Source organism: Tympanuchus pallidicinctus, unplaced genomic scaffold (genome assembly GCF_026119805.1).
Source record: "Tympanuchus pallidicinctus isolate F22 unplaced genomic scaffold, pur_lepc_1.0 scaffold69, whole genome shotgun sequence".
In the NCBI taxonomy this organism is placed as follows: Eukaryota; Metazoa; Chordata; class Aves; order Galliformes; family Phasianidae; genus Tympanuchus; species Tympanuchus pallidicinctus.
The window spans coordinates 100,990-125,212 of NW_026294790.1; the positions used below are offsets into that span (position 1 = coordinate 100,990).

Consider the following 24,223-nt stretch of genomic DNA (forward strand, 5'->3'; position numbering starts at 1 on the left):
TTGATTAAACTCAACAAATGCAGCACCCCAGGCCTCAGTTCAGGGGATGGCGTGGCTCAAAGCTGGAGGGGACAGCGTGGGCAGCGGTCGGTCCCAGTGGCAGCATCCCCAGCGTGGCTCAGTCCCAGCGGGGCGTCCCCACAGCCCGGCCCCACGGCCCCATAGGGGCAGGGTCCTGTCCCTGGCAGCGGGGTGAAGGCGGGAGTGTGTCCGTGGTTCGGTGTGTGTGGCTTTTCCGTCCGTCCATCCGTCCGTCCTTCCGCTCCTCCGTGCCGCCTTTCCCGGAGGCGCCTAGCTCCGGATCGCCGTCTTCCTGTCGCGGTCTTTACTCTGTAGAGAAGAGGGAAGAGGGTGAGTGAGTGAGAGAACCAGCCCCCGGGCTGGGATTGCCAGCAGCAAGCTGCCCCGTGTCCCCGTGGGGTCCTCCCACCGTCCCCAGCAGTCAGACAGTGGAGTCCCAGAGCCGGGGGAACCTCATCACTGTCACCAGCACCACCATCGCCACCACCAGTGGCACAGAATCGTTAAGGTTGGAGAAGACCTCCAAGGTCACCCAGTCCAACCCCAAGCCGTCCCACCGTGCCCACTGAGCACGTCCCCAGGTGCCACATTGTCCACAGTTACGGGACACCCGAAGGACGGTGACCCCACCTCTCCCTGGGCAGCCCATGCCAGTTGCCCAACCACTCTTTGGGGAAGAAATTGTTCCTCGTATCCAACCACCAGCACCACCACCGCCGTCACCAAACCGCTATCACCACCGTCACCACCAATGCCACCCCACCACTGCTGCCATTACCGGTACCACCAACACCAACCACCATCTACAGCACACTGACCACACCACAAACACCACCACTGCTGTCATTGCTACCATTACCAGTTCCCCCAGTACCACCAGCACTGCCCTGGCCAGGTGGGCGCAAGCAGAGCTGCTGCTTCTCCTTTCCTCTTGATGGAAATGGCCAAGCTAGACGGGGCCTTGGGCAACCTGATCCGGTGGGGGGCAACCAGCCCACAGCAGGAGTGGGGCTGCGGCAGGGGGACTTTGAGGTCCTTTCCAACCCAACCATGCTGTGCTTCTGTGACCTGTAAGGACCCATCCAACCCTTCCCATCCCATGGCTCTATGATCTTTAAGGACCCTTCCAACTCAGCCAATTCTGTGATCTTTAAGGACCCCTCCAGCCCAACCCATCCCATGGCTCTATGATCTTTAAGGACCCTTCCAACTCAACCAATTCTCTGATCGTTAAGGACCCCTCCAGCCCAACCCATCCCATGGCTCTACCATCTTTAAGGACCCTTCCAACTCAGCCAATTCTGTGATCTTTAAGGACCCCTCCAGCCCAACCCATCCCATGGCTCTATGATCTTTAAGGACCCTTCCAACTCAACCAATTCTCTGATCGTTAAGGACCCCTCCAGCCCAACCCATCCCATGGCTCTGTGATCTTTAAGGACCCTTCCAACTCAATCAATTCTGTGATCTTTAAGGACCCCTCCAGCCCAACCCATCCCATGGCTCTACGCTCTTTAAGGACCCTTCCAACTCAGCCAATTCTCTGATCGTTAAGGACCCCTCCAGCCCAACCCATCCCATGGCTCTACCATCTTTAAGGACCCTTCCAACTCAACCAATTCTGTGGTCTTTAAGGACCCCTCCAGCCCAACCCATCCCATGGCTCTATGATCTTTAAGGACCCTTCCAACTCAACCAATTCTGTGGTCTTTAAGGACCCCTCCAGCCCAACCCATCCCATGGCTCTACCATCTTTAAGGACCCTTCCAACTCAACCAATTCTGTGATCTTTAAGGACCCCTCCAGCCCAATCCATCCCATGGCTCTATGATCTTTAAGGACCCTTCCAACTCAACCAATTCTGTGATCTTTAAGGACCCCTCCAGCCCAACCCATCCCATGGCTCTGTGATCTTTAAGGACCCTTCCAACTCAATCAATTCTGTGATCTTTAAGGACCCCTCCAGCCCAACCCATCCCATGGCTCTGCCATCTTTAAGGACCCTTCCAACTCAGCCAATTCTGTGATCTTTAAGGACCCCTCCAGCCCAACCCATCCCATGGCTCTACCATCTTTAAGGACCCTTCCAACTCAGCCAATTCTGTGATCGTTAAGGACCCCTCCAGCCCAACCCATCCCATGGCTCTACCATCTTCAAGGACCCTTCCAACTCAGCCAATTCTCTGATCGTTAAGGACCCCTCCAGCCCAACCCATCCCATGGCTCTATGATCTTTAAGGACCCTTCCAACTCAACCAATTCTCTGATCGTTAAGGACCCCTCCAGCCCAACCCATCCCATGGCTCTGTGATCTTTAAGGACCCTTCCAACTCAATCAATTCTGTGATCTTTAAGGACCCCTCCAGCCCAACCCATCCCATGGCTCTACGCTCTTTAAGGACCCTTCCAACTCAACCAATTCTGTGATCTTTAAGGACCCCTCCAGCCCAACCCATCCCATGGCTCTATGATCTTTAAGGACCCTTCCAACTCAGCCAATTCTGTGATCTTTAAGGACCCCTCCAGCCCAACTGTTCCATGGTTCTCTGTGCCTCCTGCTGGCACCGCGCACCCTTTTCCATTGTGGCCGTGCCGTGGCTGTGCCGGAGCCGCTCTGCTGCACTGCCGGTGCAGCCTCCCCCACGCTGCACGTGCGGCCCCGGCTCTGACTCTTCCTTTGTTACCGGGGGTGGGGAGGGGAGGGGAAGGGGAGTTCAGCTCCGAAATGGTAAAATTAAATTTCCCAGATGTTCGGGCCCCAGGAGTTCTTGTGCTGTCTGGAGAGGAAATGGGGATTCGGAAAATCCCGCCTCATATTTTTTCCCCTATCACCTTGCCTTTCCGCTGCCATTAAGTGCAGCAGGAACAGTAAATTATGGGGCTGCGTAGCCGGCCCATCTCCAGATACTGTGGGGAAGCTGCGGGGTCAGCAGGGGCTGCCCGGCCCCATTGCACTGCTTCAGGCACCGGGGTCGCACCGTGCTGCCGTCCTGGGGCAGAGCTGAGCCCTGCTGTAGGATTGGGCTCTGCTGGGAGCTGCCCACACCCCCGACCCACCGGACGGGAGCTGCACTTGGTTCCCAGCTGGTAGGGTTCCTGGTGCAATGGGCAGAGCTCGGTTGGGTGCTCGGTGCCGCCAGGGGTGCCCACCCTGCTCTGCTTTGGAATGGAGTCATTCATCCTCCCTGTGGCAGTGGGGCAGGACTCTGAGCACCGGGCTCCATCACCACCAGCTGAGCAAACGCTGAGCTCCTTTGGCCCCTTCTGGGCTACAAACCCAGCACTGGGTTGTCCCCATCCCCCTGGATGGGGTCTGGGGCAGCCGCTGGGTGCAGGTTGCGAGAGCCTGACAGGAGGTTTGGCCCCCATCTCATTTGCGACCTCTGCCACCCCCCTGAGCTCCCAGCTGCTCTCGGTGCCCCCTCCCCATTTTCGCTGCCTCTCGTGCTTCTGCTTCAGGGGTCAGCGTGGGCTTTGGGGTGGGCTGCGGATAGGGGGAGAGCACCACGAAGGGTCTCAGCCCTGAGTGCGTTCAGCAAAGGGAATTTCATTGAATTTAGGCTTTTTGTGCCAAAACGGAGCCCAGCCCTTAGCCTGCCAGGGGCGTCCGAGCGCTGCCCCAAGCCGTGCCCACTGCTCTTCGCCCAACAGAAGTAGCTCAGTCCCCACCAGCCCTGTCCTCACCAGTACCAGGTATCCCACCACCACCACGTCCCCATGTCCCCACCAGCACCGTGTCCCCATCCATCGCCCTTCGTCCTGGAGGGGACGGCACAGGCAGCACCCACAAAGGGGCCCCCACAAGATCCCAGGGAGGTGACCCCTCCTCTGGCTCACCGCCCGCACTGTGGCACAGCCTCCCCTTCCACCCGCAGCTCCCTGGAGCCCTGGCACGTCCTGCAGCACCAGCAGTGCCTGCTTTGCCACAGCCCCATGGACACAGGCCCGTCCCTGCTGCCCGGCAGTGCCACACACACACACACACACGTGTGCCAAATGCCCAAAATGGTTTCACTTCCCCCCCGCTCACTCACGGCACAGCCCAGTCCCTGCAGGCTGTGGGCACGGAACACCCCATGCCCTCCACTCTCCATTGCTCGCCGTCTCTGTTTGACAACAAACAAAACGGGGGGGCTTTCGCCAGAGGGACGGGGTTGGGGTCAGCCCCAAAATCCCAGCGGGAAGGCATCGGGACGCTGGGATATGACACTGGCTCACAGAGCTGGGTGAGCCCCCCGCTGCCCACTGGGCATCGTGGCCAAAACCTGGGTAGGGTTTGTAGGAAATGGTGCTGCCCCACATCCTGAGTTCCTGTCCCCTCGAGCCCTCTTGGCCAAGCAGAGGGCCGGACTCTGTGCCATGAAGGCGCTTTGGTCGGGACGGCATCCGCACACGTAAGCAGAAAGGCATGGTGGAAAAGTGAGCACTGCAGGGTGGGGATGGATGGACGGGGAACACTTCAGCCATGGCGTGCAGAGCCCTACCTCCTGCCAGGGGGACGCGGGCAGGGGGCTCTGCCCTGATTCCTACCATGGGCAAGGGGCTGGGCGCTGCCTCCTGCAATGGGCAGGGGTCTCTGCTCTGTCCTTTGCAGTGGGCACATTGGCAGGGCTCTCTTTTGTCTCCTGTGATGGGCAGGGGTCTGTGCCCTTCATTCTGTGGGCAGGTGTCTGGGGGCTGCCTCCTGTGAGGGGCAGGGGTCTGCGCCCTTCCTCGTGCAATGGGAACGTGGCTGGGAGGTGTCTACCCTATCTCGTGCAGTGGGCAGGGGTCTTTCCCTTATCTGCTGTGGTGGGCAGGGGGGTCTCTGCCCTTCATCGTGCTAGGGCACAAGAGCAGGGGTTTCTGCCCCAGCTTGTGCAGCAGGCGAAGGTCTGGGGGCTGCCTCATGCAGCAGGACGGGTCTTGAAGCTGACTCAAGCAATGCACAGGAGTGCAGGGCTGCCTCCTGCGATGGAAAAGGGGATCTCGTGCCCGTGGGCAGGGGTCTTCCTCCTGTCTAGTATTCAGGGGACTGGGGGCTGCGTCCTGCAGTACCTGGGGGCCACTTTGTGCAGTGTTGGTGGGGCCGGGGGCTGCCTCGTGTTGGGAGGTGCATCTCCATCCCCTCTCCGTGTGCCATCCCGGTTCACAGGTGGTTTATTTCCATCATTTCACCCTCAAGAACAGCACAGGGTGAGCACAGAGGCACGACCTGCTCCCATCGGTCCACAAAGGAGCGTATTTGGAGCGCCTCAAACTCTCCGAGCACCAATCTGGGGGGGGGGTCTGTCCAGAGTTACTGCAGGAATATGGATACATCCTGCTCCTGGGGGAGGGGGGTTTGCTCCCGACAAGAGCTGCAGCAATGAGGACTGAGTGGAATCGGTGCAAAGTTGGCGATGCTTTGGAGACGGAGGAGAGCGCTGGAGGTTTCCGAGGGGAGCGGAAGCTTCCCCTCCCGCCTCTGTGGGATCTCCCCCCTCCACCTGCAGCTTCTGTTCGCATGAAGGTCAGGGGGGGAACCACAGAGCATCCTTTCCTCATGGGTGCTCCGGGTCCTGGCAGAACTGGGGGGATGCTGGTGTAAATCCTCACCGAGGTGACCCTCCGGCCCCACAGAGCCGGAAGGGCGCGCAGGGAGGATTAGCGGCTTTGGGCTTTTCCTGCTTGGAAGCTCTGGAGCTGTCACAGTCCACTCGTGAGCGCTCCACCGCCGCCGCTTGGTGCATCACGAGCCCCACATCCTCCACGGCTCCTTCCTCCTCTTCATCCTCCACCCGGCATCAAGGGGGGGGAGGCAGGGAGGGGTGCACGGCGCACGGCGCACAACCAGCCCTCTCCACCGCCTGCTTCTCCAGCTCCCCCCCTGCCCGTGGGTCTGGGTGCTCGGCGCGGCCCCATGCAGGGTTTGCTTCGCCCCTGGCACCTGCCCTGTGTGTGCAGCAATGCCTGCAGGTGCAGCAATGCCCCCAGGTGATGCCCCCCCCTCCCCTCTCCCCCCCCCAGGGGCACAGCAGGGCGCAATGCAGCACTTCCCCAAAGGCACGGAGAGCCTTTGGTGAACCCACACTACACACGGCGCACCGACCCAACCAGTGCCACCCCCCTTTGGGACGCTTAGAGGGCACCAAACCATCGCCCTGCAGCCAACGTGGGCACCCAGCAGTGCCCAGGGCCCAAACCCAGCACTGGCACAGGGCCTCTGCCACTCAGAGCTGCTGTGCCACACAGCGCTGGATGCACACCCTTCCCTGCCCCTCTGCCTCCCATTTCCAGCTCCTAAAACCCTCCAGGATTTCCCATTCCCCAGTTCCTTCACTCTTTGGGCTTTGGAGCTAGCAGATCTGCACATGCTGGAGGGAAGTGCTGTGTCTCCACAGCCGGACCTTGGGTTCTGTCAGATTTCCATACCCAAACTTTGGGTTGTGCCACGTTTCCATGCCCAAATCTTGGCTTCTGCTGTGTTTCCATGTGCAAGTTTTGGGTTCTGACGCATTTCTGCCCCCAAACTTTGGGGTCTGCCACACTCTCATGCCCAAGCCTCGGGCTCTGTTGCATTTCCATGCCCAAACCTTGAGTCCTGTTGCATTTCCATGCCCAAGCCTCGAGTCCTGTTGCATTTCCATGCCCAAACCTCGAGTCCTGTTGCATTTCCATGCCCAAACCTCGAGTCCTGTTGCATTTCCATGCCCAAACCTCGGGTCCTGTTGCATTTCCATGCCCAAACCTCAGGTCCTGTTGCATTTCCATGCCCAAACCTCGGGTCCTGTTGCATTTCCATGCCCAAACCTCTGGCTCCTGTTGCATTTCCATGCCCAAACCTCGGGTCCTGTTGCATTTCCATGCCCAAACCTCGGGTTCTGCCACATTCCTGTGCCCCAACCTCTGGCTTCTACCGCATTCCCAACCCCAACCCTTGCGTTCCGCCACACTCCCGCACCCAAACCTCGGGTCCCACCGCACTCCCATTCATCCCCGCACCCCTCGGGCCCTCGCACGCAGCCACTCACCAGCTTCCTCTGGTTGCTGAGGCAGAAAGTGCAGATCTGTTTGGGCTGGGAGTTCTCGGAGTCGCGGGGCGGGGGGCTGCCGCCGCCGCCGTGGTGGAAGAAGGCCGGGCTGGTGTGGCAGGGCTGCCCGTCGCCGCACGCCTCGCCCACCAGCAGCACGTTGCCCAGGTGCGAGATGTAGCTGGAGGCCAGGCGCAGCGTCTCGATCTTGGAGAGCTTCCTGTCGGCCGGCTCGGTGGGGATGAGGGTGCGCAGCGCCGTGAAGGCGGTGTTGACGCTGTTGGTGCGGTCGCGCTCCCGCGCGTTGGCCGTGTGCCGCTGCCGGGGCTCGCGGTGCAGCCGCCCGGGCTTCTTGCCGCTCCTCCTCTTGCCGGCTTTGATGCCGAAGCCGTCGGCGTCCAGGTGGAAGGGCTTCTCGTCGGAGCCCGAGCTCTCGCTGCCGTTCTCCTCGTCCTCCGACAGCATGCTGATCTCGGGATACAGGTAACGGCCGGGCGCGGGGCGCAGCATGGCGAAGGACATGGCGAGCAGCCGGCACCGCGCGCACCGCCGGCACCGCCGCCCTCAGCCCCGCCGCATGCCACAGCCCCGGCGCCGCCGGGGGGCAGCTCGCTGCCGGAGGGGGTCCCCGTACCCCCGCGCGTCCGACGGCTCAAGGACCGCGCACGGCCGCGGCGTCCCCCGCCGGCACCATGTGCATCCTAAGGCGCGAGTGGGGCCGGAGCGCGGTTCTTTATAGGGCGGTGGGCAGCCAGGCGCCGCCCCGCGCCCCGCAGGCTCGGCCTACCTGCGCTGCCCGGGGGGGTTTAACCCTTCCGTAGCATTCCCCCTCCCCTCCTCGAGTCCCGGAGCGCCCGCTGTGTATCACCTGCCGGGGCACGGGGTTCCGAAGTGTGGGTATGGCTATGGGGGGCGGGGGGGCGGTTCTCCTGCCCCCCACAGCGTGAGGGGGGTCCCGGCCCCGTTAAGTGTGAGGCACGGACGCTGCCTGCACACGGGGTACCCGTAGCCATCCCTGCACCCCGGGGTCAGGGGGCTGGGGCTGCTGGGGGGGACCCCGGGGAGGCTCCTCCCCGCCTCCCCCTCACTGTGACCGTATCGGTGCTAATGGGGCAGAGAGGAGACATTAACCCTTCGGGGGCCGCCCGCCGTGCTGCCTCCCAAATGGCCCCAACGGCTGCGGTTCAAAAGAATCCGGTGCTGTGGGGCAGCTCGGCGCTGCGGGGGGAGATTCCGGAGGTACCCATACCCAAACGTCAGCTCAGTAGCGCTCCGGGTGCAGCCTCTGAGCTGCCCAGTTCTTTGAGGCGCATTTATGGGACGGTTCGGAGCCACGCGGGTGCTGCGTGGCTGTGCTTCGTGAGGAGGGGGCAGGAGACCCTCAGCCGCACTGCCCCGATGTGCACGGGAGTGTGGGCTGAGCCCCATCCGTGCGCAGCGCTGCGGGACCGCGGCTTTGCAGCGCGGTTCTTTGTGCTCTGCGCCGGTGAAGCAGCTTCCTGACCCCACCGGGAAGGGGCTTTGCCACTTGTTGTGCCCAACCCCCCCGTGCCGTGTCCCCGCGGCAGCTCCGAGCGCTCGGGGTGTGCTTTGGAAAGCCCCGGCTCCCGCAGGCATCTGCTTTCGTTTAGCTCCGCTAACGATCCTTCTTTTATCCGGCACCTTCCGTCCCTGCGCCATCACCGGGCGCTTTTCCCTGCACTGTTCTTCCCGGAGAGACGCACGTCCGTCTGTCTGTCTGCCCGTCAGCCCGTCCCCCGCAGCCGGGAGGAGGAGGAGGAGGAAGCAGAGGCTGCCGCCCTCCTCCCTACGGGGGGTGGGAATGCAGCAGTGCTGCTGCAGGTGACGCTCAGCAGTGGGACGCGGCCAAAGCACCAGCCCCGGCGCTGGCTCACATCTCCCTTCTCCAGAATCAGCCGGGTTGGCACCGGGACTGCTGCGTCCCACCCCCAGCTCTGCTCCTGGCTGAGCCCCGCTGCTCCATCCCATTCCATTGGCCACGGCCGTCCCACTCCTGGCTGCGTCCCACTGCTCCATCCCATCCCGTTTTGGCCACTGCTGTCCCACTCCTGGCTGCGTCCCACTGCTCCATCCCATCCCGTTGGCCACCATCGTCCCACTCCTGGCCACATCCTGATGCTGCATTGCACCCTTTTGGCCACCCCCACCACCCCGGCACAGAGCAGAGTCTGAAATCCCCCCCCCCCTCTCGTCCTTTCCAACTCCTGCCACAGTTTTATTACCTGGAAGTTTGGCTCCAGTGCCCCCAAATGATGGCAGAGGGGCTGCTGCCCGCGGCCTTGCCCTGCTCCTGAGGGTTTCCCTGCCCCATCTCCGTGTCCTTTCTATGTAAGCCCATTTATGGGAGTGCCTCTCCCGCAGCCCCCTGAACCCCCAGCCCCATGGCACCACCCCCAGTGCAGGACCCCGCAGGCACCCTGCCTGGGTGAGGGGCAGCCCCCAGCCCTGGGGCACAGAGTCCTGCTCACTTATGGGACGCAGCTCTCACCCCATTGCTGACCCCCAAACCCCGGGGCACAGAGGGTGCCGTGGCGCAGCTCTCCCCATCCCCTCCTCTCCTCCACGTGGACCGGATATTTTCAAGCAAAGAATCTTTCCTACGACGCTCTCCAGCTGCCAGGAATGTGCGTCTAGGAATGCCCAGGGCCCATCCAAGAACAACTTCCAGACGTGCGCTGAGTGACGGCACTGCCTCCAGCGCTCCGCACCCCCCCCCTCCATGCACTGCCGGCACCGTGGGTTGGGAGGGGGCACCGTCCAGGCGTGGGGCTGCAGCTCAGGGGATCCCCCACATCACCTGGGGGGGCGGGACGGGACCTGGATCTGCCCCACAGGCTGTGCGCGTCCCCATGGCTGTGTGTCCCTATTGGGTTTTGATGCACATTGCCATCAACGCTGGCACCGATGGCACGTGGAGCTTCGCTCCCTGCCCCCGGGATGGGCAGAGCTGGGGACACAGCTCTGGGGATGGGGTGAGTCAGTAGGGGGGGATCCATCCTGGCTGCATTGCGCGGCACGGTGCCTGTTTCGGTGCTCACAGCAGCGTCGGGGCAGCACCTCCGTGCATCTGCGGGGCCCCCGGAGCTGCTGTGTGCAGGGAACGCGTCCCAGGCTCGTTGAGATCCTGGCAAGAACTTCACCCAGGGATTCCTGCATTGAGAGTCCGCAGCGCCTGGCGGAGCTGAGCTGCCTGTGGAAGAGACGCTCCGTCTGCGCGTCTCAGCTCCAGCGCAGCCCGGGATGTTGTAAACACGGCCGAGCTCGCCTGCAGCAAACGCTGCTGTGAGTGCACAGCTGTGCCCTCAGCTCGCCCCCGTGCGCGTGGGGCTGCGGGGAGCACCCAGGTGTGGGGAGCACCCAGGTGAGGTGAGCACCCACATAGAGGGGAGCGCCCAGGTGACGGGAGCATCCAGGTGATGGGAGCATCCAGGTGATGGGAGCATCCAGGTGCAGGGAAACGGCTCTGAGAAAGCCAAGCTGCCCCACAAAGGTCTCTGCAGCCCTGTCCCCTCTGTCTGTCCCAGCACCATGTGCTGTGCAGCCACCTGAGTCCCCGACACGTCCCCTATCTGGCTGCTGGGGACGGCGGTAGGATGAGAGGGAATGGCCTCACATGGCACCAGGGGAGGGTCAGGTTGGATGTTAGGAACAATTTCTTCTCTAGAGAGGAGTCAGACACCGGCACAGGAGCGTGGGGGGGGGAGGGGGTCACCATCCCTGGAGGTGTTCAGTAACTGTGGAGATGTGGCACCTGGGGACATGGCGGGGTGGGCTTGAGGATCTTGGAGGTCAGTTCCAACCTCTGTCTGGCACCGCATGGGAGCATCCATGCCAAGCTCAGTGCTGGGCTCAGCACCCCGTGCCCTGAGATGTTGCTGTCCCCCCCACATCGCTCTCCATCATCCCCTTCAGCTGCAGGAACGGGGGCAGCTCGCAGATGAGGGATGAGGCAACCAGAGCCGACATCCCGGTTGTCCGTCTGTCTGCACCGGGACGTGGGGTGGTCCCGGAGCGCCGTGATCCCGACCGTGTCCCCTCAGCTTGGGAAATTCCTGCCCGGTTCCCCCGAGGCCGCGCACATCCTGCGCTGACGTGTGCTCAGGAGTGATGGATGGGTGCGCTGTGGCCCGGGGGCTCCCGGCAGCTCCGCTCCTCAGGGCGCTCGGCGCTGTTCCGTGGAGGCCCCGGTGCAGTTCTGCAGGTGTTTATGGGGAACAGATGGCGGCGGGCTGAGGGTGACCCCTGACTGCGGGGTGTGGGGGGCACAGGTCACCCTCACACCTCCTCTCGGGGTGTTGGTAATTGGGGACGGGGTCCCTGCGTTGTGTAACACCGGGGCTGAGGGGGAGAGGACAGCGGGACCTGGCTTCATCCCGACGCCAGACCATGAAAAGGAAGCGGCCGAGGGGTGAGGAGTGAGGCCACCGTGCCGATGTTGTGCGGCTGTACTGATCATTGTGTCTCCATGCCCGTGGTTGTGTGGCTCTAGGGGTGGTTGGGTGGCCGTGTTGATAGTTGTCTGGTTGTGCTACAAGTTGTGTCCATGCTGTAGGTTGTAGCCATGGTGTAGGTCGTGGCCATGCTGATGGTTTTGTGGCCATGCTGATGGTTTTGTGGCCATGCTGATGGTTGTGTGGCCATGCTGATGGTTTTGTGGCCATGCTGATGGTTTTGTGGCCATGCTGATGGTTGTGTGGCCATACTGATGGTTTTGTGGCCATGCTGATGGTTGTGTGGCCATGCTGATGGTTGTGTGGCCGTGCTGATGGTTGTGTGGCTGTGGTGTAGGTCGTAGCCATGCTGATGGTTGTGTGGCCATGCTGATGGTTTTGTGGCCATGCTGATGGTTGTGTGGCTGTGGTGTAGGTCGTAGCCATGCTGATGGTTGTGTGGCCATGCTGATGGTTTTGTGGCCATGCTGATGGTTGTGTGGCCATGCTGATGGTTGTGTGGCCATGCTGATGGTTGTGTGGCTGTGGTGTAGGTCGTAGCCATGCTGATGGTTGTGTGGCCATGCTGATGGTTTTGTGGCCATGCTGATGGTTGTGTGGCTGTGGTGTAGGTCGTAGCCATGCTGATGGTTGTGTGGCCATGCTGATGGTTTTGTGGCCATGCTGATGGTTGTGTGGCCATGCTGATGGTTGTGTGGCCATGCTGATGGTTGTGTGGCTGTGGTGTAGGTCGTAGCCATGCTGATGGTTGTGTGGCCATGCTGATGGTTTTGTGGCCATGCTGATGGTTTTGTGGCCATGCTGATGGTTGTGTGGCCATGCTGATGGTTTTGTGGCCATGCTGATGGTTTTGTGGCCATGCTGATGGTTGTGTGGCCATGCTGATGGTTTTGTGGCCATGCCGATGGTTTTGTGGCCATGCTGATGGTTTTGTGGCCATGCTGATGGTTGTGTGGCCATGCTGATGGTTTTGTGGCCATGCTGATGGTTGTGTGGCCATGCTGATGGTTTTGTGGCCATGCTGATGGTTGTGTGGCCATGCTGATGGTTTTGTGGCCATGCCGATGGTTTTGTGGCCATGCTGATGGTTGTGTGGCCATGCTGATGGTTTTGTGGCCATGCTGATGGTTGTGTGGCCATGCTGATGGTTGTGTGGCCATGCTGATGGTTTTGTGGCCATGCTGATGGTTGTGTGGCCATGCCGATGGTTGTGTGGCCATGCTGATGGTTGTGTGGCCATGCTGATGGTTGTGTGGCCATGCTGATGGTTGTGTGGCCATGCCGATGGTTGTGTGGCCATGGTGTAGGTCGTGGCCATGCTGATGGTTTTGTGGCCATGCTGATGGTTGTGTGGCCATGCTGATGGTTGTGTGGCCATGCTGATGGTTTTGTGGCCATGCTGATGGTTGTGTGGCCATGCTGATGGTTTTGTGGCCATGCTGATGGTTTTGTGGCCATGCTGATGGTTGTGTGGCCATGCTGATGGTTGTGTGGCTGTGGTGTAGGTCGTAGCCATGCTGATGGTTGTGTGGCCATGCTGATGGTTTTGTGGCCATGCTGATGGTTGTGTGGCCATGCCAATGGTTGTGTGGCTGTGGTGTAGGTTGTAGCCATGCTGGCAGTTGTATGGCTGTGCTGATCCTTAGGGAGGGAAGACTGAGGTTGGATGTCAGGGGGAAATTCTTTACCAAGAGGGTGGTGAGGTGCTGGAACAGCTGCCCAGAGAGGCTGCAGATGCCCCGACCATCCCTGGAGGTGTTCAAGGCCAGGTTGAATGGGGCCCTGGGCAGCCTGGGCTGCTGTAAAATGGGGAGGTTGGTGGCTTTGCATGCAGTGGGGGGTTGGAGCTTCGTGATCCTTGAGGTCCCTTCCAACCCAGGCCATGCTGTGATTCTGTGATTGTGTGGCTGCATGCTGGCAGTCCCACTGGCTGCTTTCACCCCAGACCCATGACCACGTGCAGACCCCAGACCCTCCCCTCACCCTGCTTCATCCTTCCTGCTCCAGGACATTCGCAACACGGTGGGCAACATCCCCATGGAGTGGTACCAGGACTTCCCACACATTGGCTACGACCTGGAGGGGAAGAGGATCTACAAACCCATCCGCAACAAAGACGAGCTGGACAAGTTCCTGGAGAAGATGGAGAATCCTGACTACTGGTGAGCATCATAGAGCCGTGGGATGGTTGGGTTGGAAGGGACCCACAGCCCCACCTCTGCCATGGGCAGGGAGCACCCCACCAGCTCAGACTGCCCAGTGCCCCATCCGTGGGTGCATCTCTGGGGAGCACCTCCCAGTGCTCCAACTGTGGCCTCTTGGGCAGAGCAGAGAGGGGATCACCTCCTTCACCCTGCTGGCCACACTCCGTACAATGCACCCCAGTTTCCCCTCGATCCTTTTGGCCATCATGGCTTTCTTCTGGCTAGCGGTCAGCTTGTTGGCCACTGTTGGCCTTCTTGTCCACCAGGGCTCACTGCTGGCTCATTCTCAGCCTCTGGTCAACTGCTGGTCAACCATTGGTCAACCGTTGGTCAACCATTGATCAACCACTTGTCAACCGTTGGTCAACCATTTGTCAAACATTTGTCAAACACTTGGCCAACCATTGGCCAACCAGGACCCCCAGGTCCTTCTCCTTTCCAGAGCCTGACCCAGATCTGCCTCACTCCCTGCAGGCGAACAGTCCAGGACAAGATGACAGGCGCAGACATAAAGCTGACAGACGAGCAGGTGGACCTGGTGCATCGTCTCCAGAAAGGACAGTTTGGGGATGTGCACTTCAATCCCTACGAGGTGGGTGATGGCCTTCTTTGCACTCCCAGGTGGCACAGAGTGGGGTCTGGTTGGGGCGGGAGCAGCTCAGCATCTCTGTGTGTCTCCACAGCCGGCCATCGACTTCTTCACCCATGAGGTCATGATCCACCCAGTGACCAACCGCCCGGCGGACAAACGGAGCTTCATCCCATCCCTCATTGAGAAGGAGAAGGTGAGAGTGGGAGCTCCGAGGGGCTGGGAGCGTGTAACTGAGCATTCAAAGCACTCCTGTCTCATCCGTATTCCCATCCCCACTGTAGCCCACCCATACCCACCACCATCCCCATAGCAGCAGCTGTTGCACACCCTGTGGCACCCCCCCAGTCCTGTGTGGCCCCACGCACCCTTGGGGGCAGAGCTGCATTCAGGGCATCGCTTTCCAACCTCACATCCCCATCTTCCCCATACACACCATGTCCTGACGGCCCTGGGCCTGACCGTCCCCATCCCTCAGGTCTCCAAGCTGGTCCATGCCATCAAGATGGGCTGGATCAAACCCCGCAAGCCCAAGGAGGACACCCCGACGTACTATGACCTCTGGGCCCACGAGGACCCCAACTCCATCCTGGGCCGCCACAAGATGCACGTCCCGGCCCCCAAGATGAAGCTGCCGGGCCACGAGGAGTCCTACAACCCCCCGCCCGAGTACCTGCTCAGCGAGGAGGAGGTAGGGGGGTAGGGGGCCCGGCCGTGGGCAGGAAACCACCCGAGCCCCATCCCGCCCTGCTGACCCCATTTTTCCCCCGTAGAAGTTGGCGTGGGAGCAGCAGGAGCCGGCCGAGCGGCGGCTGAACTTCGTGCCGCAGCAGTACCGCTGCCTGCGCGCCGTGCCGGCCTATCCCCGCTTCATCCACGAGCGCTTCGAGCGCTGCCTCGACCTCTATCTGTGCCCACGGCAGAGGAAGATGAGGGTGAGAGCCTCCCTGACCCCAGAACCCCCCACCACGTGTCCTGGGGGACGTACAGAGCGGGCGTTGCTCGATGCGTGCCCCCCCACACACAGTGCGCTGTGTGCCGGATCACGGTGGTGCACGCGGAGTTGTGACGGAGTCCCGGGCCGTGTCCCACTCTGCGCCTCTCACAGGTGAACGTGGATCCCGAGGATCTGATCCCGAAGCTGCCAAAGCCGCGGGACCTGCAGCCCTTCCCCACCACGCAGGCGCTGGTAAGCAGCTGTGCAGAGCCGGGGGGCGGCGGCTGCACCGTGCTGGATGCTGCAGAGCTGGGGGGGGGGGGGAAGGGGGTCTCCGCAGACCCTCACCCCCCTCTTTTTCCCTTCCTCCCCCAGGTGTACCGCGGGCACAGCAGCCTGGTGCGCTGCCTCAGCGTCTCCCCCAGCGGGCAGTGGTTGGCATCAGGTACGGCCCCGCACCGTGGTGGCACCGAACGCTTCGGCACTGCTGGAGCTGCTCCGGAGCCTTGCGCTGCGCCAGCCCGGGGCTCTGCACGTGTCAGAGCTGTTGTGTGGGGGGGGAGGACGGGGGGGGGGAGCCCGGGCCCAGAGCCACAGCACCGCGTCCCGCAGCCGCTCGCGGCTCCGTGGGTTTTTCCAGGACCCCACCCAGGAGTCTGCATCCCAACAGCGGAGAAAGTGAGCGCGGCGCAGCCCCGGAGGCTGCAGATTGAGAGCAGATGGCAGTTAACAGCCCACTAAGGCACATGTGCTTTTTATAGCGCGCGGCGCTTCCCGGCTGCCAGCTCCCGGTGGCCGCGGCGGCGGCCGGTTGCACAACTCGGCATTCCTGGCCCCGGGTTGGGAACGCGGGCTGAGCTCAGGCGTTAAAAATAACCCCGAGCTGCGGGGACACGGCGCGTGCCACCGCTACCTGCGCCCACGGCCGCGTCCCACAACGAGCCGGAGCCGCGCCGCGCCGCGTCGAGCCGGGCGGGCTGCCAGCACAGCAGCTGCGCCGGGAGCCGACCGCGGGCAGAGCTGCGGGGTGGGGGCTGTTCTTCTTGCTGCGGCCCCCGCTCACGTCTCGCCTTCGTGCTGCTGTGGAATCTCCCGGCGCCCCGCGTGGCGCTGAACCGCGGCCGTAGCAGCGGCGAGGCCGCAGGGAGCCCTGGGCAGCCCTTATGGTTGAGTCCAGCCATCGACGCGTCTCCGCCACCTCCCTCTCAGAAACTGATGGAATTGTCAGGGTTGGAAAAGAGCATTGAGATCATGGAGTGCAACCGTCGACCCACCGCCACCACCTCCCCGCTCGAAAGAGTCGTTAAGGTTGGGAAAGACCACTGAGATCAACGAGTCCAGCTGTCTGCTCACCTCCGTCATCTCCCCACTCAGAGAATCATAGGATCATAGAATCACCGAGGTTGGAAAAGACCTCCAAGCTCCCCCAGTCCAACCGCTCCCCCATCACCAACAGCTCCCACTGAACCACAGCCCTCAGCACAGCACCCAGCCTTGCCTTCAACACCCCCAGGCTCGGCGCCTCCCCCACCTCCCTGGGCATCCATTGCAGTGCTGCCCACCTTTCTGACACCTCATTCTTCCTCATGTCCAGCCTGAATCTCCCCTGCCGCAGCTTGAAGCCGTTCCCTCTGCTCCCATCACTGATGGCACGAGAGCAGAGGCCGCCCCCCAGCTCCCTGCCTTCAGCAGCCATAGGGAGCAGTGAGCTCTGCCCTGAGCTCCTCTTCTCACCTTGAACATTCCCAGCTCCTTCAGCCTCTCCTCACAGCCCTGTGCTCCAGACCCCTCACCATTTCATTGCCCTCCTTTCAACACGTTCCAGGCCCTCCATGTCTTTCCTGCAGTGAGGGGCCCAAAACTGGACCCAGCCCTCGAGGTGCGGCCTCACAGAGCTGAGCACAGGGGATGGATGCTCCCCTCCCTGCTCCTGCTGGCCATTTCTGATGCAGGCCAGGCTGCCCTTGCCCTTCCTGGCCACCTGGGCACACTGCTGGCTCCTGTTCAGCCCAGCATCCATCCATACCCCCAGCTCCATTTCCTCTACGCCGTCCTCCAGCCACACCGCCCCAAGCCTGCAGCGTCGCCTGGGGTTGTTGCAGCCCAAGTGCAGGACCCGGCATTTGGCCTTGTTGAACCTCATCCCATGGGCTTCAGCCCAGCCCTCCAGCCTGTCCAGATCCCTCTGTAGGGCCTCGCTACCCCCAGGCAGATCCACACTTCCAGCCCATTTGGTGCCATCTGCGAATGTACTGAGGGGGCACTCGATGCCCTCATCGAGGTCATCAGTAAAGATATTGAAGAGGACAGGCCCCAGCACCGACCCCTGGGGAACACCACTCACGACCGGTCGCCAGCTGGATTTGACTCCATTCACCACCACGATGAGTGTTGAATGATGAGATGGTTGCCGTTGGAGAAGACCGCTGAGATCGCTGAGACCAAACGCTGATGCGATGGACTCGGCGGTCTTCTCCGATCCCAACAGTTCTGTGATTACAGGAGTGGGTCGGTGGTTGGACTCGATGATCTTAGCGGTCTTCTCCAACTTCAGTGACTCTTTTGAGGGGGGAGGTGGTGGAGAGGGGGTCGATTATTGGACTCTACCATCTTCACCAACCCCAGTGATTCCACGATTTTCTCGGTGGGGAGATGGGGAAGATGGGTCAGCAGTTGGTCTCGGTGACATCAGTGCTTTTCTCCAACTTTAATGACTCTTTTGAGCGGGGAGGTGATGGGGGTGGGTCGATGGTGGGACTCGATGATCTTGGTCTTCTCCAACCCTGACAATTCTCTGAGTGGGAGGTGGTAGGAAAGGGTCAGTGGTTGGACTTGATGATCTTTGAACATCTGAGTGGGAGATGGTGAGGATGCGTTGATGGTTGGATCTTAGTGGCCTCCAGCTCCAACGATTCCATGGTTCTGTGAGTGAGGAGATGGTGGGGATGGACCTGCAGTTGGACTCAGTGATCTCAGTGGCCTTTTCCAGTCTTAATGACTCTCTGGAGTGGGGAGAAGGTGGGGGTGGGTCAGTGGTTGGACTTGACAATCTTCGTGGTCTTCACCAACCCCATTGATTCCATGATTGTTTGAGTGGTGGGGAGGTGGTGAGGACTAGTCAGCGATCTCAGTGGTCTTCTCCAATGGCAATGATCTCATAGTTCTCTGATTGGGGAGATAATGGAGGTGAGTAGACAGCTGGACTCGTTGATCTCAGTGGTCTTTTCCAACCCTGACAATTCCCATCAGTTTCTGAGTGGGAGGTGGTGGCGATGGGTCAATGGACCCAACAATCCTAGTGGTTTTCTCCAGCTCCAACAATCACATCATTCTGTGATGTGACTGTGATGTGATTCATTGGGCCTGCCCTCTTCAATATCTTTATTAACGGCCTGGATGAGGGCATCGAGTGCCCCCTCAGTACTTTCGCAGATGGCACCAAATGGGCTGGAAGTGTGGATCTGCCTGGGGGTAGCGAGGCCCTACAGAGGGATCTGGACAGGCTGGAGGGCTGGGCTGAAGCCCATGGGATGAGGTTCAACAAGGCCAAATGCCGGGTCCTGCACTTGGGCTACAGCAACCCCAGGCGACGCTGCAGGCTTGGGGCGGTGTGGCTGGAGGACGGCGTAGAGGAAATGGAGCTGGGGGTATGGATGGATGCTGGGCTGAACAGGAGCCAGCAGTGTGCCCAGGTGGCCAGGAAGGGCAAGGGCAGCCTGGCCTGCATCAGAAATGGCCAGCAGGAGCAGGGAGGGGAGCATCCATCCCCTGTGCTCAGCTCTGGTGAGGCCGCACCTCGAGGGCTGTGTCCAGTTTTGGGCCCCTCACTGCAAGATATTGAGGGCCTGGAACGTGTTGAAAGGAGGGCAATGAAATGGTGAGGGGTCTGGAGCACAGGGCTGTGAGGAGAGGCTGAAGGAGCTGGGAATGTTCAGGGTGAGAAGAGGAGCTCAGGGCAGAGCTCACTGCTCTCTATGGCTGCTGAAGGCAGGCTGCAGGGAGCTGGGGGGCGGCCTCTGCTCTCGTGCCATCAGTGATGGGAGCAGAGGGAACGGCTTCAAGCTGCGGCAGGGGAGATTCAGGCTGGACGTGAGGAAGAATGAGGTGTCAGAAAGGTGGGCAGCACTGCAATGGATGCCCAGGGAGGTGGGGGAGGCGCCGAGCCTGGGGGTGTTGAAGGCAAGGCTGGGTGCTGTGCTGAGGGCCGTGGTTCAGTGGGAGCTGTTGGGAACAGGTGAATGGTTGGACTGGGGGAGCTTGGAGGTCTTTTCCAACCTTGGTGATTCTTTGATTCTATGATTCTAGAATGGTGGGGATGTGTGGATGGTTGGACTCCATAATCCTAGTGGTCTTCTCTAATGACTCTGACTGGGGATGGGTTGGTGGTTGGACTCGATGGTCTTGGAAGCCTTTTCCAACCATAACAATTCCCTGGCTCCGTGCCCCACTGACTGCACGCTGCCTGCAGGCTCCGATGACGGCACGGTGCGCTTCTGGGAGGTGAGCACGGCTCGCTGCATGAAGACCTTGCCTGTGGGTGGCGTGGTGAAGAGCGTCGCCTGGAACCCCAACCCCACCGTCTGCCTGGTGGCCGTCTGCGTGTGAGTGTCCCCCTGCCCTGTCCTGCACCCTCCAGCCCCCGCCAGGAGCTGCCCGCGGCGGTTGCACGCGCTGATCTTGGAGGACATTTCCAACTTCAGTGGTTCGGTGATTCTTGGAGCGGCCACGGTGGGCACGGAGATCTTCTCCAGCCAGAACGACTCCACGATTCCGTGTCGCTGAATTTCCTCTCCCACAGCTTTTCAGCTTCTAGGGAGATCGTGGGGACTCACCTCCAGCGCTGGGGACTCTGGTCTCGAGCTCCTGTCCCTTGTTTGGCAATAGACGAGCTTGGCAGGCTCGCACCATCCCACCCATCCTCCCGCCATCATCACGCAGGGCTTGCAGAAGGGTTTCCCCTCACCAGCAGTGCCCTGACCCCTTCCTTCCCCGATCCCACACTGCAGGGAGCAGTCGGTGCTGCTGGTGAACCCGTGCCTCGGGGACAAGCTGCTCTATGGGGCCACTGACCAGGTGCTGGAGTCCTACGTGCCACCAGAGGAGGAGCGTGTGCAGCCTGTCCAGTGGGTCACAGCCACCAGCGAGGAGCACAGCAGAGGCATCCGCCTGACAGTGCAGCACAGCAAGGTGGGGATGGGGCAGTGCTGGGGGATGGTGTGGGGCAGCCCTGCTGATGGGCTTGGGGAGGGGACCTGTGGGAATCAACAAGGTCAAGTGGACGGCATTGGACTGGGGCGAGGCGTTGGGTCGCTCCTTTCCAACTCAGCCCATTCTGTAGTTCTGTGATCTTTAAGGACCTTTTCAACTCAACTACTGTGTGCTTCTATGAGCTTTAAGGCTCTCCCAACCCAACCATCCCATGGGTTTATGATCTTTAAGGACCCTTCCAACCCAACCCAACCCAACCCAACCATTCCATGGCTCTATGAGCTTTTGGGACCTTCCAACCCAACCCAATCATCCCATGGTTCTATGAGCTTTTGGGACCCTTCAATCCAACCTAACCCAACCATCCCATGGCTCTATGAACTTTCGGGATCATTCCAACCCAACCCAACCATCCCATGGTTCTATGAGCTTTAGGGACCCTTCCAACCCAACCATGCCATGGCTCTACGGTCTTCAAGGTCCTTCCCAACCCAATCCAACCCAACCCAACCATCCCATGACTCTCTGATCTTTAAGGTCCTTCCCAACCCAACCATTCCATGGCTCTCTGATCTTTAAGGTCCTTCCCAACCCAACCATTCCATGGCTCTCTGATCTTTAAGGTCCTTCCCAACCCAATCCAACCCAACCCAACCATCCCATGACTCTCTGATCTTTAAGGTCCTTCCCAACTCAACCATTCCATGGCTCTCTGATCTTTAAGGTCCTTCCCAACCCAACCATTCCATGGCTCTCTGATCTTTAAGGTCCTTTCCAGCCCAACCCATTCCACGATTCTGTGCTCTCTAAGGACCATTCCAACCCCCCATTCTATGATTCCGTGGGTCTGACTCCTCCCCGTTGCCCACAGGCCTTGAAGCAAGTGACCTGGCACGGAAAGGGCGATTACTTCGCCACCGTTGTGGCCGACAACAGCAACATGCAAGTGCTGATCCACCAGACCAGCAAGCGCTGGAGCCAGAATCCCTTCCGCAAGAGCAAAGGCCTGGTGCAGTGCGTCCTCTTCCACCCCATCCGGCCCTATTTCTTCGTGGCCACGCAGCGCTACGTCCGCGTCTACAACCTCCTCAAGCAGGAGCTCACCAAGAAGCTGATGGCCAACTGCAAGTGGGTGTCCAGCATGGCCATCCACCCCGCAGGTACGGATGGTGGCGCCGGAACGGAGCGCCCTGGGGTGCCTAGGAGGTGTGTGGGGTTCACCCTACGATGGATGTCCCCTTCCCTCCCCCAGGTGACAACGTCATCTGCGGCAGCTACGACAGCAAGCTGGCCTGGTTCGACCTGGACCTCTCCACCCGCCCCTACCAGCTGCTGCGGTGAGCCCCGGCCCCATAGGGCTGCCCCCATCCTTCCCTCCCCGTGCTGCAGAGCTCAGGACCTCACACAGGTTTTATTATTGCCGTTTTCCAAAGCACTGACCTTCAGAGTCAGCTTTGTTGAAACGCACATAGGGTTGAAGCAGAAGGTGCCATCGATGAGGGTCCCTCATTTCCCAGCGCTGCCTCTTGCACTCAGGGTCCTACAGACACCCCACTGATCTCCAGTGAGGATAAGCACCCTGTTCCAGCTCCCAATTAATCCATACATTTATTTTAGTGGTAATCACAAAGCATCTTCGTCATCTTTCAGTTATCACAGACTGAACTTGTACAAAGAGCCCGAGTGACAACACAGGTTAACCCGAGGCGGGGGTTTCCCAGAGGGAAGTGATAATTATCTTTACATGGTTTTGTTCTGCTGCCTGGCCCCTAATTGTAGAAGCAATAAACGAGGATTTAGTGTCCCATAGAAATAAATAATCAAAATACACTCTAGAGAGCCCCAAATCTGGTGCTTTAGGAGCAGCATTTCTGTAGGCACACTTTATGATCTTTAAGGACCCTTCCAACCCAATGCAACTATTTTATGGCTCTGTGATCTTTAAGGACCCTTCCAACCCAACCCAACCCAACTCAACACAACCATGGTTCTATGAGCTTTAGGGACCCTTCCAACCCAACCATCCCATGGCTTTGTGATCTTTAAGGACCCTTCCAACCCAACCCAACCCAACTCAACACAACCATGGTTCTATGAGCTTTAGGGACCCTTCCAACCCAACCATCCCATGGCTCTATGATCTTTAAGGATCCCCCAACTCAATCCAACCATTCTATGGCTCTATGATCTTCAAACATCTTCTCAACCCAACCATTCCATGGCTCTATGAGCTTTTGGGACCCTTCCAACCCAACCCAACCCAACCATCCCATGGCTCTATGAGCTTTTGGGACCTTCCAACCCAACCAACCCAACCCAACCCAACCCAACCCAAGCACCCCATGGTTCTATGAGCTTTTGGGACCCTTCCAACCCAACCATCCCCTGATGCCATGACTTTACGATCCCCCTGCACTGACGGCACTCACTCTTTGCAGGCACCACAGGAAGGCACTGAGGAGCGTGGCCTTCCACAAGCACTACCCACTCTTCGCCTCGGGCTCAGACGACGGGACCGTCATTGTGTGCCATGGCATGGTCTACAAGTACGTGGGAGTCGGGCCAGGGGGCTCTGATGGCTTCCCATGGGGTGGGGGGACAGCAGAGGGTCGGTTATGGGGCAGAGGGTGCAGAGCATCGATGGGGTGACCCCGCGGGTGGATCCAGAGCCCCACACTGACCCATCTCCCCACAGCGACCTGCTGCAGAACCCGCTGCTGGTGCCAGTGAAGGTGCTGAAGGGCCACGCGTTGACCCTGGACCTGGGCGTCCTCGATGTCATCTTCCACCCCACACAGCCGTGGGTCTTCTCCTCCGGAGCCGACGGCACCGTCCGGCTCTACACGTAGCTGCTGCCCAACACCGGCACCCCAATGACACCGACACCCCAACTCCAGAACCCCAACACAGGCACCCCAACACCGGCCGGGAACATCTCCGCTCCTACCCATGGACTCCGGAACCTTTCTCATTTCTCATTAAACTGATTTTTGGGTACAGAGCCACATCTCCGTGTTCTCTACCTCCAGCTCAGCCCGGGCTGCACCAAGGAGCGCCCCAGCACCCCAGTTCCCGTGCGGTGCTGCCCTGCGTGGTGCCCTCCAGCCCCCCCCAAAGTGTTTGTGGGGTTTCTCCTTGCTTGCCTGCCCCCACATCATCTCCCATGGCCAGGAGAGATGCTCCCGAGCTGAATGCACAGGACCTGCACCCACTTTGCCCCACAGGGACACATATAGGGGTAACATTGCCCCATAGCACACCCACAGAGCCCACCCCAAAAACACCCAGAGCTCCCCAACCCTCCAGCTTCCCCCCCCCCCCCTCCCCCCCCAGCCCCACGTGCCACCCTCTGACCCCACAGCCGCACCGTGAGCTCATCCCGTCCCGCCGTGAGCTCAGTGTTGGCCGTGGGCCAGGACTGGGGAACTTCCCCGACCCACATTGACCACACGGCCCTACAGGACCCCACTGCGGGACCCACATCTGTGGGGTTTGTTCCCTGCACAGCCAGAACCCCGTGTGGGGACCCCAAAAATTCTGCTCGTGCTGCTCCAGATCTGAGCAGTGGGATCAAGGCTGGGGTGTAAGCAACAGCAAAAGGCCGGGGCACATCTCCCCCTACCCCAGTTTGTGGGGTCAGAGTCAGCCTGGGTCCTCGGAGGCTTAGGATCAGCCCCATACGGTTCCTGGCCCCCCACCCTACAGCACAGGGTCTGACCCACTGCTGCCCCACTCCATCATTCTGGACCCCACTGAAGCAGCACAGATGCAGCACAAGGAATGAGGGACAAGGCCCCCTA

At 60.4% G+C, this 24,223-nt stretch overlaps 2 protein-coding genes and 1 long non-coding RNA gene across 4 annotated transcripts; 1 reads left to right on the forward strand and 2 right to left on the reverse strand.

Moving 5' to 3' along the window:
* Window positions 1–223: 223 nt before the first annotated feature.
* Window positions 224–7,608, reverse strand: SCX (scleraxis bHLH transcription factor). The gene is made up of 2 exons (XM_052665483.1): window positions 7,014–7,608; window positions 224–330 (listed from the first exon to the last, which is right to left on the reverse strand). Exons 1-2 carry the CDS (start codon window positions 7,533–7,535, stop codon window positions 292–294), a joined length of 561 nt encoding a protein of 186 aa, XP_052521443.1. The 5' UTR covers window positions 7,536–7,608; the 3' UTR covers window positions 224–291.
* Window positions 6,011–6,965, reverse strand: LOC128072079 (uncharacterized). 2 transcript variants are annotated; one of them, XR_008202100.1, is made up of 3 exons: window positions 6,825–6,965; window positions 6,638–6,792; window positions 6,011–6,575 (listed from the first exon to the last, which is right to left on the reverse strand). It is a non-coding gene; the product is annotated as an uncharacterized LOC128072079 (long non-coding RNA). The 2 variants fall into 2 exon arrangements; XR_008202099.1 differs by having other exon boundaries at window positions 6,011–6,544; window positions 6,576–6,792.
* Window positions 7,534–23,424, forward strand: BOP1 (BOP1 ribosomal biogenesis factor). Its single transcript, XM_052665486.1, has 15 exons — window positions 7,534–7,725; window positions 8,763–8,855; window positions 13,493–13,647; window positions 14,164–14,281; window positions 14,373–14,474; window positions 14,757–14,969; window positions 15,052–15,213; window positions 15,387–15,467; window positions 15,591–15,660; window positions 19,684–19,816; window positions 20,222–20,402; window positions 21,295–21,583; window positions 21,676–21,760; window positions 22,862–22,969; window positions 23,119–23,424. The coding sequence occupies exons 1-15, from the start codon at window positions 7,534–7,536 to the stop codon at window positions 23,270–23,272; spliced, it is 2,136 nt and encodes a 711-aa protein (XP_052521446.1). The 3' UTR covers window positions 23,273–23,424.
* Window positions 23,425–24,223: the final 799 nt, after the last annotated feature.

Excerpts from the sequence above, each read along its gene's own strand:
- BOP1 (XM_052665486.1), top strand. The coding sequence starts at position 7,534 with ATGGCGAGCAGCCGGCACCGCGCGCACCGCCGGCACCGCCGCCCTCAG. Across the intron at positions 7,726-8,762 it reads ATGTGCATCCTAAGGCGCGA|CCCGTCCCCCGCAGCCGGGA; the intron begins GTGGGGCCGGAG and ends TCTGCCCGTCAG. Across the intron at positions 15,468-15,590 it reads TCCCCACCACGCAGGCGCTG|GTGTACCGCGGGCACAGCAG; the intron begins GTAAGCAGCTGT and ends TTCCTCCCCCAG.
- SCX (XM_052665483.1), bottom strand. The coding sequence starts at position 7,535 with ATGTCCTTCGCCATGCTGCGCCCCGCGCCCGGCCGTTACCTGTATCCC. Across the intron at positions 331-7,013 it reads TCAGCAACCAGAGGAAGCTG|AGTAAAGACCGCGACAGGAA; the intron begins GTGAGTGGCTGC and ends TCTTCTCTACAG.